Here is a 14,863-nt window from a genome sequence, read left to right on the forward strand (position 1 = left end):
CAAGAACTGCTCAGGAGGAAATGCTGCTGGTCTGAGCAGGAGCAGCTCCCAGGAACTGCTCAGAGCAGGAAATGCTGTTTGTCTGAGCAGGAGCAGCACTTCAGGACTGCTCAGGAGGAAATGCTGCTGGTCTGAGCAGGAGCAGCTCCCAAGGAGCAGCAGGGCTCTGCTCATCCCTAGGGAGTCCCAGCTGGAGCTGGCAATTCCCCCTCCTCCCCTCTGGAACAGCAATAACCAGGTGAACAATGAACTGAGGGACAGCAAATCCTCTCTCATCCCAGCCAGGGACAGGACAGCAGCACCAGACAGACAACCCTGAGGGGTCAGACAGACAAACAGCCCCTCCTGCCCTGCTGTGTGCTCTGCAGAGCCCTGAAGGACACCAAAATCCACTCTGGAGCCGTTTGCAGAGCTGGCAATTCCCACCCTGAGTAACCTGCAAATGGAGCATGTGAAAACCAGGGAAGGAGGAGACAGGAAAAGCCTGTGCAGAGATGGAATGAGGCATGTTCTCATCACCAAAACACTGCTGCAAGCTGTCCTGCACCTCCAGAGAGAGGATTCCCTTCCCATCTGCCACCCTGGGCAGGAGCCTGCAGGGATTTCATGATTTATACTCAAAGACCTGACATAAAATGTACCAGGGTACTGAGAACCTCGGAATGGGAAGGTTTCAAACCCAGTGTCCAAGGGCAGGGGATTCCAAACCCAGGCATTTGTGTGCACTGCCCACCCCAGCCTGAGGGTTTCACCCAGGCTGCTGCTATTTATAGAGCTTGACAAATAGCAGACAAAGGACTCACTAGCATTTGCCCAGCACCACCTTTCCACCCTGCCACCTCTGCACTCCTTCTGTTTGCCCGTGCAGGAACACTCCCTGGGGATGCTGAGCTCACAGCCCCTCTCAGAGGGCAGGAAGAGAAATAAACCCTCCAAAACTCAGGGGAACAAACTGCTTTGTGGACACTCTGCAGCCTCTGGCTCTGGCTCTGCAAGGAGCTGCCCTGCTGAGAAGCTGGAAGGATGGAGGAGCAGCTCCCTGGGCACAGCCTGGCACTCGTGCCCACTCCAGCCTCTTGCCCACAGCTTGTGGAAAAGCCCAGCCCAATGGAAAATATTTCACTTAGTGCAGAGAAAGGCACCCCACCTGGCAGCAGCACAGCTCAGGAAACACTGCCACGAGAAAGGTGTGCAAACATCCCTGCTCCTCCACAGCTCCCTGCACCAGGGCTCTGCAGTTTGATTTTTGGATGAATTTATCTCCCCTCTCAATGCCCCAATTTCCCTGGTGGCAAGGGGAAGACTGACTGCTTCTGGAAGCACCTGAAGATGCTCTGCCCCTACAATAAACCAGCACATTGCACCCAAACAGGCTCTAGAACTGAAGCTTTGCTAAAAAGGAAGAATTAAGGAGACAGATGAAATTTGATATTAAATACTTGGCTCTCCAGGACCTCAAAGTCCCCCATGAAATCAAATGTGAGCATTGCTGTCCCAAATTTAGAGAAGGAGAGGGAAGAACAGAGGGTCAGGGATCTCCTGGGATGACACCAAGTCTCTCAGTGGAAGCACCAACTATTTAAAAACCCATTTGGGCTCCACTGCCCTATTCTGAAAAATGCAGGAGCTTAACTGCATCTCAATCCCAACCACACACAAGGAGCCTTTCCTTCTTTTATTGTTATTTTCCCTGCAGGGTCAGCACAACTTTTAGTTAAAAAGAGGCACCTGAGAGGTAAGAGGCAGCTGACTGGGGGCAGTGCTGCTCCCCCAGGACTGCTGAGGGCACAGACTGCACACAGGGAGAGATTCCCCATCATTCCTGGAGGTTCAGAGGCTGCCTCACTTGTGTGATGTTGTCAGGAGTTTTGACTGAATCCTGAATATATCCAATTATGTGTGATGCTGACAGAAAAGAATATTGATAGTCAATAATTATAGGCTTTTCAGGCCAACAAAGTAGCTCTTCCCTCTTTCAATAAATTATCTTATGACATCTATCTTAAAAATTGCTATGCCAGGCCAGACCCAGACTGACTCCACTGACTTTCTATCAGATGCCATCTAAACTCAGGATTTATAGTTTACTCACAAAGGATGGTTAATGTGCTGGATTTTTCAGGAAGCAGAGCAGCTTTTCAGCTTCCTCCCTCCTCCACCACAAATCATGCTGATCTCAGGGAGACTCAGAGAGCTGCTCTGCAAAGGGGAAACACCTCCTGCTCTCCAGGCTGCTTCCCTCCCCACGTGGGAGATTCTAACACTGAGCTCAAATGAGTGATCCAGCAGGGAAATGATTCAGACATGAAGGGAGCTGTGATGTGAGTTACCAGCAAAGAGAGATTTCACACCAAATTCCAGCTGGCACTCAGGGAGAAATAGAGATTTTCCTGAGGAATTTCTGCACATCTCCCCTTGGAGGTGCTGCCCACGCCTCAGTCAGGAAATACAAATTGCACAAGAGGGGTTTATTGGCTCTCCCTGGAAATTCCAGCCCCAAAAGGCTCAGGGACATGTGAGCACCTTTCTCTGGTGTTTCCCCAGACCCTGAGTGGGGCAATGCTCCCAGGCTGCATCCACCAAGCTCTTATTCCAGGCTCCAGGAGCATCAGCATTCCCCTCTGACTGCCCTCAAAGTCACAAATCCCCCCAGAGCCAGCTGGGGTAAAACACACCCAGAGCTGTCAGGCTTTTGTTTTTTTTCCAAAATGAGGGTTTGTGTGTGCTTGCAGAAGGTGTCACTCACCGGATTCTCCTTCCTTTGCTGGCTTTTCTGTCCACTTTCTTCTTTATTTTGCTCCGTAACTTCTGGATGGCCAACCACTGCCTGGGGAATGCAGAACAACAGGAGCACAACTTCAGAGCCACTGAACACTCCCAGAAACACTCCCTGATCCCCAACTGTATTAAAAGCTCCACTTCTCAACCAGAACTTCCTCAAGTCAAAGAAGTTTCCAGCAGGGAAAAACTTCTCCTGGTTATAAATAACTTTTTTTAAACTGAAACGAGCGTCATCTCACCTGATTTATACAATGAAAAACTCGACATCAGGGAAAAAATCTAACCAAATCCAATTACTGCAATCTTAATATAATCTTAATTACTGTAATCTATTTTATTGTAAAGTCAGATAAATGTACAATGCAATCACCACTTAAATGTAATTTTGTCTATATCGTGTTAAATCATAGTGAATAGCTTTCCATAATATTCCAGAAGTACACAAAATAAATCTGACATTGCACTAGAATCTGGGTGATATTTTACAAGGAGAAAAGTTGTTTCACCATCACAACACTTCCCGATGCATTTTTTTCCCCTCCCTACAGACAAGCCCCCCAAAATTGTTTCAGGGAAGAGCCCAGCTCCAGCTTTTTCAGCCTTCCTTGGCTTTTACACTTTTCTGAATTGGAGCCCGTGGCCATTTCCATGCACTCTGCTCATGAAGTGGCATTTGGAAGATTCTTTACTTTCTAACTCTAGAATTAAACAGAGAAATAAGAGCTCCCCTGCATGGAATTATATTTTACTTCTGCATGCAGGGAGCATTCCCTGATACTGTGTTCACTGTACAGAACCCTTTCTTACAGGAGGGATACACAGGAATTGCTTTAACTGATGTCAGAAGATTTACTCTTCTCAAACAACACCAAAGCAGAGTTAATAAAGAGCCAAAGCCGAATTTCAGCAGTGGGCAGCCAGTTTTTTGTGCCACTTAGTGCTGCAGAAACCACTGAGAGACAAAAACACCTGGACCAAACCTTTCCAGCAGGGAAATAACTCCAGAGGATCACACACCAAGAGCTCCAAGGCAGCCTGGGCGCTGCACAACCCAGGAGCCTGCAGAGAGGATGATTTCCTGATGATGCCACCGTGGCTTTCCCCAGAGGAACTCAGTGCTCTGCAGTGAGCTGTGCTGAAGGGCACAGGAGCCTGTGCTGGGCTGCAGGCAGGGCTGTCCCAGCCCCTCACTCACCTGCCCATGGCCACCTGGTCGTTGGGGTCCAGGGCTGTGGTTTTCCGCTCGATCAGCTCTCGCAGGAGCTGCAGGGAAGACAAAAACGCACCTGGAGTAAAGCACAGCTGTGGTGCAGGCAGCTACACCTGGGGCAGATGTGCAGGAAAAGCCCCACAGGGCTGTCCCCACTGCTGGGGAAGGGCAGGGGAACTGGAACAGATTCTGGAACAATTCCCAGACAGAAGCTGGGCAGCGATGCTCGCTCGGAGAACGGCACAGCAAAATCCTTTTTATAGCTACAGCAGGAATGCTCAGGCAGCCTTTTCTATTTCTTTTTGTGTCCTGAGGGCTGGGGTTTGTCCTCTTTGCCTCCAGCAGCCAGAGGATGCTGTGAACAGCCTCTTTGGATCCTTGACTGGTGCTGTGTGTTTATCACTACTCACTGCAAACCGTGCCTGCTGTGCCTTGGGTATTGGCCAAGTTATCAACATGAGGAACAGAAATAAACCCTCCAAAACTGAGGGGAACAAACTGCTTTATGGACACCTACAATTCACCAGCCAGTGAAGGTACTGCCTCAGCTCAGAAACAGCTGAACCTGGCCCACCTGGAACCAGAATCCAGGCAATTCCAGGCAAGAAAGGATGCAGGATGCTTTTCCTCCACCCTGTACTTCCCTCTCCTTCAAGGCATACACCACATTACCAGACAAAAAGAGTGATTCAAACATAATTAAAAACCTGCCACTACTTTTTTTTTTTTTTTTTTTCCCCAACTTGCTTATTTTTGGAGATTATTACTGCAGCAATTACATTTAAAAATTCCAGGAGCCAGGCCACTGGTTTATTATCACTAGAAAACAGCAAGCTACCTCTCTGCCCTGTTTATCTGATTGATTCCCAACATCTTTCTGGCACACAATCTATCAGTTTATCTCTGCCACTTCATCACAGTCACTTCTGGCAGCTAAATACAAGATCCAAATCCAGTGTTACACAGACATACGACACAGTAAACCTGTGTAGCACTGCCACTCTGCAAACAGCTGCCCTTAAGGCTAAGCAGAAATGGGATCTTGCTTTCCAGTCAATATTCTGTCAAAAGCAAGGTGGGAGGGAGGCTTGGAGCAGCAGCCACAAGTGGTGCAGAGAGGTGAGAGTGGTTTCCTCCTGCTCCAGCAGCGAGGGGTGTGTGCTGTCCCCTCTGATCCTGGCACAGAGCAGATGTCACACACAGCCACCCTGTGCCCCTGGGGATTCAGCAGCAGGGCATTTCCTGCAGGGCTTGGCTCAGAAACCCAGGCTGGAACACCAAGGAGTGCCCCAGCTGTGCCCACACTGTCAGACAATGCCAGAGGGCAGGGCTGGATGGGATACTGGGAAGGAATTCCTGGCTGGCAGGGTGGGCAGGCCCTGGCACAGGGTGCCCCGAGCAGCTGGGGCTGCCCCCGGATCCCTGGAACTGATGGGGTAGAATAAGATGAGCTTTAAGGTTCCTTCCAACTCAAACCATTCCACAGTTCCAAGATGCATTTCTGGGGCAAGTTCCTAACCCTGAACCAGTTCTGTGGATCTTGGGGCTGACAAAGCCTTGCAGTGCTCCAAATGTTCTTCCAGGGCAGTGTCAGCTGTGGGACTGGGCACTGCCTGGGAGAGCAGAGCAAGGCAAAGATGAGGGAGAAGTTAAGAAAAAAAAAAAAGGCAGGAGCAAGAGGGAAATTAGGAAATGGAAATAAAAGCTGTGAAGCATCTTGTTACATCTAAATAGCAAAAGTCTCCAAGCTGAGGTTATAAATCATGCTAACAATGGTTACTAAAATAAAAGTGGATGTAGCCAGAGGCTACTACTGAAAAAGTCAGCCCAGGCCTGCCTGGCTGCCTTTGGTCTTTAAGGATTTGATTAGTTTTCTGCTTTCTGGTTCAGAGTCTTGCATCCACAGCCTGTGCTCCAGAGCCAGCCAGAGCTTGGGATACAGAGTGAATGATAAATTCATTTACTGAATAAAGCAACACTGTTTTCCCAGCACAAGACTTAAACCACTTCCCAAACGGTAATATTTCATTAAGCCTGGCGATTCTGCTTAAAATTTATTAGTCAAAACAGAAAACTCTCATCAGACCCCACATATTCCATTAGGAGTGATATATGGTGTCTCCCAATGTCTAATTATTAACTAGGAAGTGTGAGTAAATCACCATCAGCGCTAAGCCCTGATGTGTGAAGGCAGAGTTAGGCAATTCCAGCACCAAAAGGCGTTGATTTGAAAGAGATCCTGCTTTGCTTTCCCTCCTTCAACTCCTCCCTGAACTGGCAGATCAGCTCAGTGTCCAGGGCAGCACACAGAGCTGCAGGAAGTACACAGAGCTGCAGGAATCACACAGAGGTGCAGGCAGCACACACAGAGCTGCAGGGCAGCACAGCCCCATCAGAGCCCAGCTCCCAGTGCCAGCTGCTCCTGCCCAAGGAGGACAAACCAGGGGGAAGCTGTCAGTGCCAGCTGACCCCCCCTGGCAGGCAGTGCTGCTGCTGCAGAGCCCAAAGCTGTCCTGACACAGAGCCAAGGTCCTGAAGCCCTGAAGGTTCCCTGCAGAATTCCCCTCAGTGCCAGTCAGAGATGCACACCAAGCCCTGGGCATGATCACAGGGACTGGGAAATGCCATCAGGGTGTTGTTCCAGGGTAACACAGCCTCATTTCTCATTTTAGAGGTCAATTTTCATTTTAGAGGTTAGGTCTCATTTTCATGCACTATCTATCAGTGTTTCTAATCCTGCACTCACTGACCTTTCTGATTTGCAGACCCCTAAGAACTGCCAGTTGAGACAAAGGGCTAAGGAGAGCTGAAATCAGCCTCGTGACAAAAGGCTCACTTGTCTTAGACCTTACAGAGCAAATCAAATTTAAAAAGAAGTCCATCTACAGATCCCCTGTCAAGCTCCCACTCAGTAGCTATGTAACAACATTTGGATTTCTACCAACACCAGAGAAAATATAAGTTTGCAGCTCAAATATTACTTTAAATCCCCTTGAAATGCTTTTATATATATATATATTTTATTTCATATTTTTTTATATTTAATAAAATTCAAGCAGAAATCAATGGGCAGCCTCTTTTTAAAGCCCGTTTTATTCAAATTCAGGCTTGTGTAAGATGCACAGATTTGCCTATTTTCGAAGAACCCATTAAGAGAAGCTCCAAATCAAGCTTTAAAATGTGTTATTAACCATCTACCCAGCCATTTGAAAGATACATGCCTGTGATAAGAGTATTGTATTGCCATTAACCTGTGGGATGGTTCGAGACATCTCTTATTCACACAAAACTCTAAATGCATCTAATTAAAGCCACAAGATCAGCTGTCCATATTAATCACTCACCGGTTTAATTAAGGTAAACCAGCTTGTCACAAAGCCAGCCTTCTCTATTCTTCACCATTATTGACTTTTAATAGTTCTCTGGATTGGTAATTCTGTGTTTAGGGCATTACCAAATTCCTGGGAGAGGACACCACACTGTGGGGACACGAGGGGAAACCACCCCAGCAGTGAAGCTTTGCAGACAGGCAGCACACAGGGGGTTAAGGATGCTGACTTTGGGGTACATCCCAGCTCAGGGGGGATGAGAACCCCCCTGGAAGGATTTGGGGATTCCTTGGGTGCTCCCCCTCCACTCTGATGCCCACAGCCAGGACTGGTGGCCATGGGCTGTCACAAAATGCCCAGACCAGGGGAGGAGGGAGCAGGAGAGCCAAGGAAAAAAGGGATTATGGATATTCCCAATTCTCCTTAGGCATACCTGCTGCCAGAAGTGATGAACATTTGTTCTGGGAAGAGCTGCTACCAGTGGAACACTTAGCATATGAACACTAACCTAATTCCTGTTGGAAATAAACCAATTTCCACTCTCCCCTTTACCAGAGGAGTATTTCAACCTAACAATAAAATCTCCACTGTAGCATGTCAGAGCAGCAGCTCCCTGGTAGCAGGCTGGAATTTTTAAGTCTTAATGCTGCAATATCAGCTGTAATGAATTCTACATAAATATGACTTCTAAAAATAAAAAGCCTTTTTCTTCCCTAAAAACCATGTATGAAGGAGGATTTAAAGGAAAAGGAAATGGGCTCCAGCCTCTCACTGCTGCCAGTAATGAGGAGCTCCTGAAACACTTCAACTATTCCCACCCAAATAAAAATATTTCACTGCATTACTCAGCTCAGCTTTCCATCACCATCCAATATGGGCCATCACAATAAAAACTGCAACTGCTTATAAAAGAAGTGAGGAACAGGAGAAAAGTGGGATGAACAGGCAGAAGAGAGTTAAATCCTGAATCATCACAAAATTCCACCAGACCCACCTGCTGAATTCTACTGAATATTAAGACCTGGACAAGAAAATTGTTTTTCCAGAAGAAAAACAGATTAATTAAAGAGCTTTTTATTATAATCTATAATAAAACAGTATAACTACTTATTCTGTTATCATTAACTTGTGCACATTCATCAAATCTGGTTCATTTTTACTTGCCTAATTTCACACTGACACAGACAGGAAGCTGCTTTCCAGGGCTGTTCTTTATCTGAATGTTTACCTTTTAAGCAGCAATCAAAATAAATTAATAACTATAAAATGTTATTTAGAAGAGTGAAAATGACCCCAAGGAAAGCCTGGATGTAGACTGAAACAGGAAGGAAGAGGCAGGTGCTGAAATGCAGGCTGCAATCAGTGCTACGCACAGGGGTCAGGGGTTGTGAGCACCCTCAGCTTGCTGCTGATCACTCCTGGAGAAGCAGCTCCCTCCCAGGTTTGATTTCCGTGCCCACATGCAATCCCACACACACAAAGCACTGCTCAGTTGTGACCCAGGGAAGGCAGAGCCATTCAGGGCCCTGTCAGCTCCATTGTGCTGGGCTCTCCCTGCTCTCAATGCAGCGTTCAGCTCCAGCTCGGCGCCCTGACAAATAAAGGAAAGCACTTTATGAATCCAATTTAATTGGGAGCTGACAGAAAACACAGAGCCATTTTTCTCAGCCTAATCCCTGAGCTGGCTCCAATCTCTGCCATAAACCCCACTGAGCACGGGACACAAACCAGGGCACCCCCAAACCGGGACCCGCAGGGATCCCCTCTGCCAGGGAGCACTGTGGGGATGGAGCAGAGGGGAAGGCTGCAAGGGAAGGAGAGGAGGAGGGACAGAGATCAGAAAAAGCCCAGCAAGGGAGGGAAATGGATGTGCAGCTGCCTGGCTGCTCAGCAGATGTCTGTGTGTGATGTACGAGGCCGGCAGAGCTGTCGGAGCTGCTGCCAAGGACTGCCAAGTGATTAAAGCCTGCAGCAGCCCCAGCACTGCATTTCCAGCCCCTGGGGGTCCCAAAGTGGCACCCATGCCTGGCTGTGCTGCCAGATGTTGCTGGCTGGGGCTGCCCCTGCAGCTGGAGCAGCAGGGAAGGCAATCTGGAGCCGAGCCCCTGTCACCCTGTCACCCATCCTTCACCTCTGCCCGGGCCTCAAACTGCTCCAATTTGCTGCCACTTCCCTCTTGGGAAATGGCCAAGATACAGTTGTGCCTGGCAGACCCATTTGTTTTACTCAGGTGACTCTCTTCCCTCAATGACCTCTATTAGTTTAAGTTTTAATTTAGATTAACCCCAGCACCCCAATTAACCAGTGAGGGGAGAAGCTAAGCTGGGCCTGCTCATATTTCTGAAATCACGATTTAGCACAGCTACAGTTATTAGAGGGAAAGATGGGGACACTCATCCATTGCTGTTTTCTTTTAAAAAATTAACATTTCATGGCCAGAAGCAGTTTCTTTGCACAGGTCCTTGGACTGTCAACCTCAGCTCTTTCTCCACTCCATGATTTTGTTATACCAACTTCATTTTTCTTGTGTTCTTAGGGTCCAATTTGCCCCCAAAGCTGAGCTTCTGGGCCACATGGATCCCAAATTCCACCTCAGGAATATCTCAAAAGATTTATCTTTATTAAGATTTATCTTCAGTCTCTGCTACCAACAGGACAGGCCCTCTCCCATCACCACTGGGAGCCTGGCATCCTCACATGGCAACAGCTCTCTCCTACTCCCCCAGCTCTTTACTGGCCACTCTAATAATTACTCAGACAAAAAAAAATCTGTCTTTCCAGTGATAAAATGATATTTGTTTAGTCCTGAAGTTCAGGCTCTGTTGGATCATCAAAGCAGGCAGGGTTTTCACACACTGGGGAAGAGCTTACAGTGACATATGCCTCAGTATGTGACAATTCCAGTTTTCATAAAGCTGGCACTGTCTTTATTAAATGAACTACAAACACAGTGTTTCCCTGCACTGGGTGCAGAATCCTTGCTTCTAAGAATTTTGCAAATAAAAGGAATAACTGGCCTGGATCCAAGCTGGCCCCATTCCAAGGGAAGTGCTGGAGCAGCCCAGGAGCTCTCCCATTCAGCAGGAGAATGAGATGATTTAGGCTGAGACAAGAGCAACTTTCAGTGCTCCTGAGCATCCTCTGGATTGCCTTTCCTAAGGGGGCTCTGCCCACAGAGAACAGAGAGAATTCAGAGCTTTTTCTCCTGTGTTGTTGCCCGGGGAGAACAACAAGCACAGCTCCTGACACACTCAAGCACCAGCAGCAAGTTCACACCCACAGGGCAGCTTCAAACTCACAGAGCCCCAGAGCAGAGTGCCTGAGGGACCTGCAGAGATTTTGGGTGTTAAACAGGTAACCGAGTTTTACAGGTAAAGAGAAACACAGAGCATGGAACCAAGTGCATTTTCTCTGTGAGCATTAAAACCCAACTGGAGCCATAATTGCAACACACATTTACCATCACCTACCTGGTGATAAAAGTCATCATCATCAAATATCTCCTCATCGATGTCCTTCAGGTGCCTGTTGGAGTCTGAGGGAGGGAGGACTTCCTGCAAGCATCAAGGAAACACTGAGAGCTCATATGTGCACATTTCTGTCCCTAACTCCAGAGACATCACGTGCAGCAGCTTGTAAACACGCTTGATGATATGAAGGAATGGGGAAAAATTCCCAACATAACTAGCTTTTAAGGACCAGGAATACATTTAAAGGCAAGGCAGAAACGCTGCCAATGCCAGAATAGATTTATGATGCCTTTACTGGGAAATAAATAGGACTGTGCAAAGTCTTTCTAGCAAAATACTACAGATATTTTTAATGTAATGGCAAAAATACATCTTGCAAGTCCAGTAATTCTACCTGATCTCTCAGAATTGAGTATTTATTCATTCTTAAATACTAAATTAATAAAGGGCTTACTACTAACATATTCTGTAGGTTATATGCAGTATGATTTTAAAAGGGACTTTCTGGGTTAAAGACTCTAAACTGCAGAGTGAAAACCAAGTTTTGCTGCCGCTACCTCAAAAATCAGATTTAGTGAGCAGCACAGGAGGGGCACAACCCCAGCTCAAGTAAAACCTTGTCTTCCCCTGTCAGGAACCGGGACAGGAGATAATGCAAACATCACAAAACTGGAATTTAGATGTTTTTCCTTAGCAGGAATCCACGCTCAGACACCTCCTCCTCCGCCCACCTCCCACACAAGCACACCACCGTGACTCTCCCTGCTCCGCAGAGCTTCCCAGGATGAATCAGAGAAATAAACCCCCCCTTACCGAGCTGTCAGGGCCGGGCTGAGGGGCTGGGGCAGGCTGCTGCTCCTGCTTGCCCAGCACGGTGTAGAGGGAGCGGCGGGTCTGGGTGCGCCGCAGCAATCGCTCCCTGTCCAGCAGGACGTGCTCGATCTGCGCCAGCACCGAGCGCTCCAAGGCTCCAAAGCCCTGCAGGGCATCAAGCAGTGTCAGAGAACACACACAGCCCTCTCCTCCAGGCACCCCCGGGCTCCCTCTGCCTTGCCATGTCACTGCACAAGCAGCTCCAACAGCAGGAGGGGGTCTGGGCTCGTCGCAGGGATTTCTGTGAGGGTTTTGTGTTTGTTTCTCCCTCGCTCTCCCTTCCCAACCTGAGGCGAGTTGATGCCTGGCTTAATAAAATGCCTTTGCTGTTCTGGTTCAGATTAACTTCTCCATGATTAATACCAACTCAGAGATGTGAGGAGACCCTGGATCTCTGGGTGAAATGATTACCCATTGTATTAAAGCCTACACTTCGTGGAGGAGGAGAGCCTCAGAGGGCCCTGCCTCTGGGAGGAACCACAAACAGCTCCTGCAGCAGCAAGAGTGACATTTTCCTGGATTATTTGCTGCTGGAGACTGGCTGTGATGGGATGCCTGGTTGAGAGAACACAGAAACTACCAAGAGACACCTTACACAGTCCCAGGTTGCTCCCAGCCCTATCCAAGCTGGCCTTGGACACTTCCAGGGATGGGGCAAGCACAGCTGCTCTGAGCACCCTGAGCCAGGGTCTCCCCACACTCATAGGGAAGAATTTATTCCATGTACCCACCCAAATTTCCCCTTTTTCAGTATAAACCTGTTCCCAGACCCCTGCTCCATGGGAACCATGGCAGCACACACAAACCAGGCCTTGCCTTCCCCATTTTGCCAGTTGCCAGCTTGGTCTTGTCGTGCCACTTCTGCAGGGTGCTGTTCCTGTAGCTCCTGAAGTCCCGGTAGCGCTTGGCTATGAACTCAGGGTACTCCTCAAACTTCAGCTTCCTTTTTGGTAGGCTCCTCCTCTTCTCCTGAGCCTTCTCCACTGGCTCCTCATCGCTGCTGCTCAGGATTTCATCCTCACTGGAACAAAAGCACCCAGGATAAACACCCTGACCCTCCCTAGGGCAATGTGGGATCCTTGCTGGCCCCTCCACAGATATTTTTGTTAAAAGCCCCATGGTTTAGCCCCTGCTCCATTATCAGAAATATTCCAAAGCAGACTTCCCACAAGGCAGAAGGAATTCAAATAAGAGTGTCTGTCACCCAGACACAGCAGCACCTGAGAGCAGCAGGGTGAGGGTGGCCAGGAAGGCTGGGCATTGTCCTGTTTGCTGGACAGGAAGGCTTCAGGAAGATCTTAACTCTTTCTGCATTTACCTCTCAGTTTTTGCTTGCTTTCCATTCCTGTTTGCTGGACAGGAAGGCTTCAGGAAGATCTTAACTCTTTCTGCATTTACCTCTCAGTTTTTGCTTGCTTTCCATTCCTGTTTGCTGGACAGGAAGGCTTCAGGAAGATCTTAACTCTTTCTGCATTTACCTCTCAGTTTTTGCTTGCTTTCCATCCACCAGATGCCTCGTGCCTGGGTACTGATAAAGCAGCTCATCCTGAAGTTCCACCAGCACCTTCAGCAAGGCCTCCAGGGTTTTACAACCTGCAGAGCAAGAGACACAAGTGATGAGAGCTGATCTATGGTGGAAACTTTAAACCATGACCTGGCAAGTTTAATGAGAGGACTCTGATCAGAAAAGCAGAACTGCAGGCCCAGAGATCCTCAGGAAGAGAGAAAGGGAAGAAAAGATGGGGTGGAGGGGTGAGAATTGATCAATACATGGTGTGAATGTGATTTTTACTGGGATGAGCAGTTGCACCCCAGGGTGCTCACACACACAAATCCTGAAGGGAGATGTGATGCTGTGTATCCAAAGGTTTTTGCAGCTGGAAGCTCTCCTGTGTCCATGCAGTGCCTGTTCCAAAGGCTGTGGGTTCTCCAAGGACACACAGTTCCAGCTGACTGTGGGACAGGTTAGCTACACACTGCCACAGCATCTGCTCTTCAAAAACAGTTCTTTTGTGGCAACCAACAGGCCTCCCTGCAGAACCCTCTGGCAGAAAACAAGTGTCTGCCCAGGCCTACACAAACCATCCCTTGGCACATCCATCAGAGGGTCAGCTCTCCAGCTGGAACACTTGGCACACCCCCACCCAAAACCCAAACTGACCTCACTGTGGCTGGCAGAGCACGTGGGTTTGTGTGGAGAGCAGGAGCTGGGACCTTCCCCAGAGCTTCCCCTGGTGCCTCCTGTGCCACTGGGGCTGCTCTGTTAACTCCCCAGCCTCCCTTTGTACGTGGCACAGAAAGAACAGGGAGAACTTTTCCCCACTCCATTTTTTCTTTTATTTCTGCTTTTCAGTGGGGGACACAGAGATCATGGGTAGAGTGAGCAGCAAATCCTCCTCAGGCAGACAGAGGCAGAAATCAGCCCAGACACTCAGAGGTCTCAATCTCCTGCGTGTTCCCACTGTGATATTGCTCAGTTGTCACCACCTTCAGATAAATTATGGCCTGACCTCAGTAACAGCAGTGTCAAGGAGAAGATGCTTTAAGATTTTTGTTGCAGATCAGCTGTTGGACTCACCCTCCCTGAGCCCGTGGCTCATTATAGATCCACCCTGACAACTCCTCTGTATAAACCTATTAACGGATTAGGTTTGCTGCACTTGTAAATCAGACGTGTGTGAGCATCAAAACAATTCCACCAGACAAACAGACAAAAGCCCTTAAAAATGCATTTGTTGTAGGTGCCTGCAGCTAAAGCATCACTTGCAGGAGCCAAGTGCCCCCACCCTAGCCTGAGTGCACAGCTGACAGCAGCAAAATCCTTCCCACTGCCTGCAACACAGCCAAATGTCCCCAGAGCTTCCCAAACTGTTTATTTTCTCCCTGCTGCCTCTCCTCCAGCAGCAGTGCTAATGCACCCCAGGCAGCTTTGATCCTGGCAATTACAACTGGAGTAGCACTCCAGCCCTTCTGGGGTATAGCAGGGCCGTGGTGAGCAGGCAAGGAAATAAAGACAGGCTCAGGCTGCCCCAGGCCATGAGAGACAGACCCCAGCAGAAGTGGGCATGGGGAGCAATTTTATTTGGAGTGAAGGGGCTGGAGAGGGCAGGGAAGACAATGACCGTGTGTCTAACCAGGTGGGAGGGCTAATTATTCCAGGCAGTGGCTTCATCACGAGCCTCTTACAGCTGGGTAATTTG

The 14,863-nt window shown here is 48.5% G+C and overlaps 1 protein-coding gene across 1 annotated transcript in view; it reads right to left on the bottom strand.

Annotated features, from left to right (window-relative positions):
• Positions 1–14,863, bottom strand: part of AATF (apoptosis antagonizing transcription factor) — a 36,142-nt gene that overhangs the window by 10,905 nt on the left and 10,374 nt on the right. The window contains exons 5-10 of the mRNA XM_041482854.1: positions 13,142–13,256; positions 12,480–12,684; positions 11,604–11,768; positions 10,791–10,874; positions 3,977–4,044; positions 2,747–2,827 (exon numbers count right to left, since the gene is read on the bottom strand). Coding sequence (XP_041338788.1) covers positions 2,747–2,827; positions 3,977–4,044; positions 10,791–10,874; positions 11,604–11,768; positions 12,480–12,684; positions 13,142–13,256 — 718 coding nt within the window. The remainder of the gene's footprint in view (positions 1–2,746; positions 2,828–3,976; positions 4,045–10,790; positions 10,875–11,603; positions 11,769–12,479; positions 12,685–13,141; positions 13,257–14,863) is intronic.

This window comes from Pyrgilauda ruficollis, unplaced genomic scaffold (genome assembly GCF_017590135.1).
Source record: "Pyrgilauda ruficollis isolate IOZ18807 unplaced genomic scaffold, ASM1759013v1 scaffold59, whole genome shotgun sequence".
Classification (NCBI taxonomy): Eukaryota; Metazoa; Chordata; class Aves; order Passeriformes; family Passeridae; genus Pyrgilauda; species Pyrgilauda ruficollis.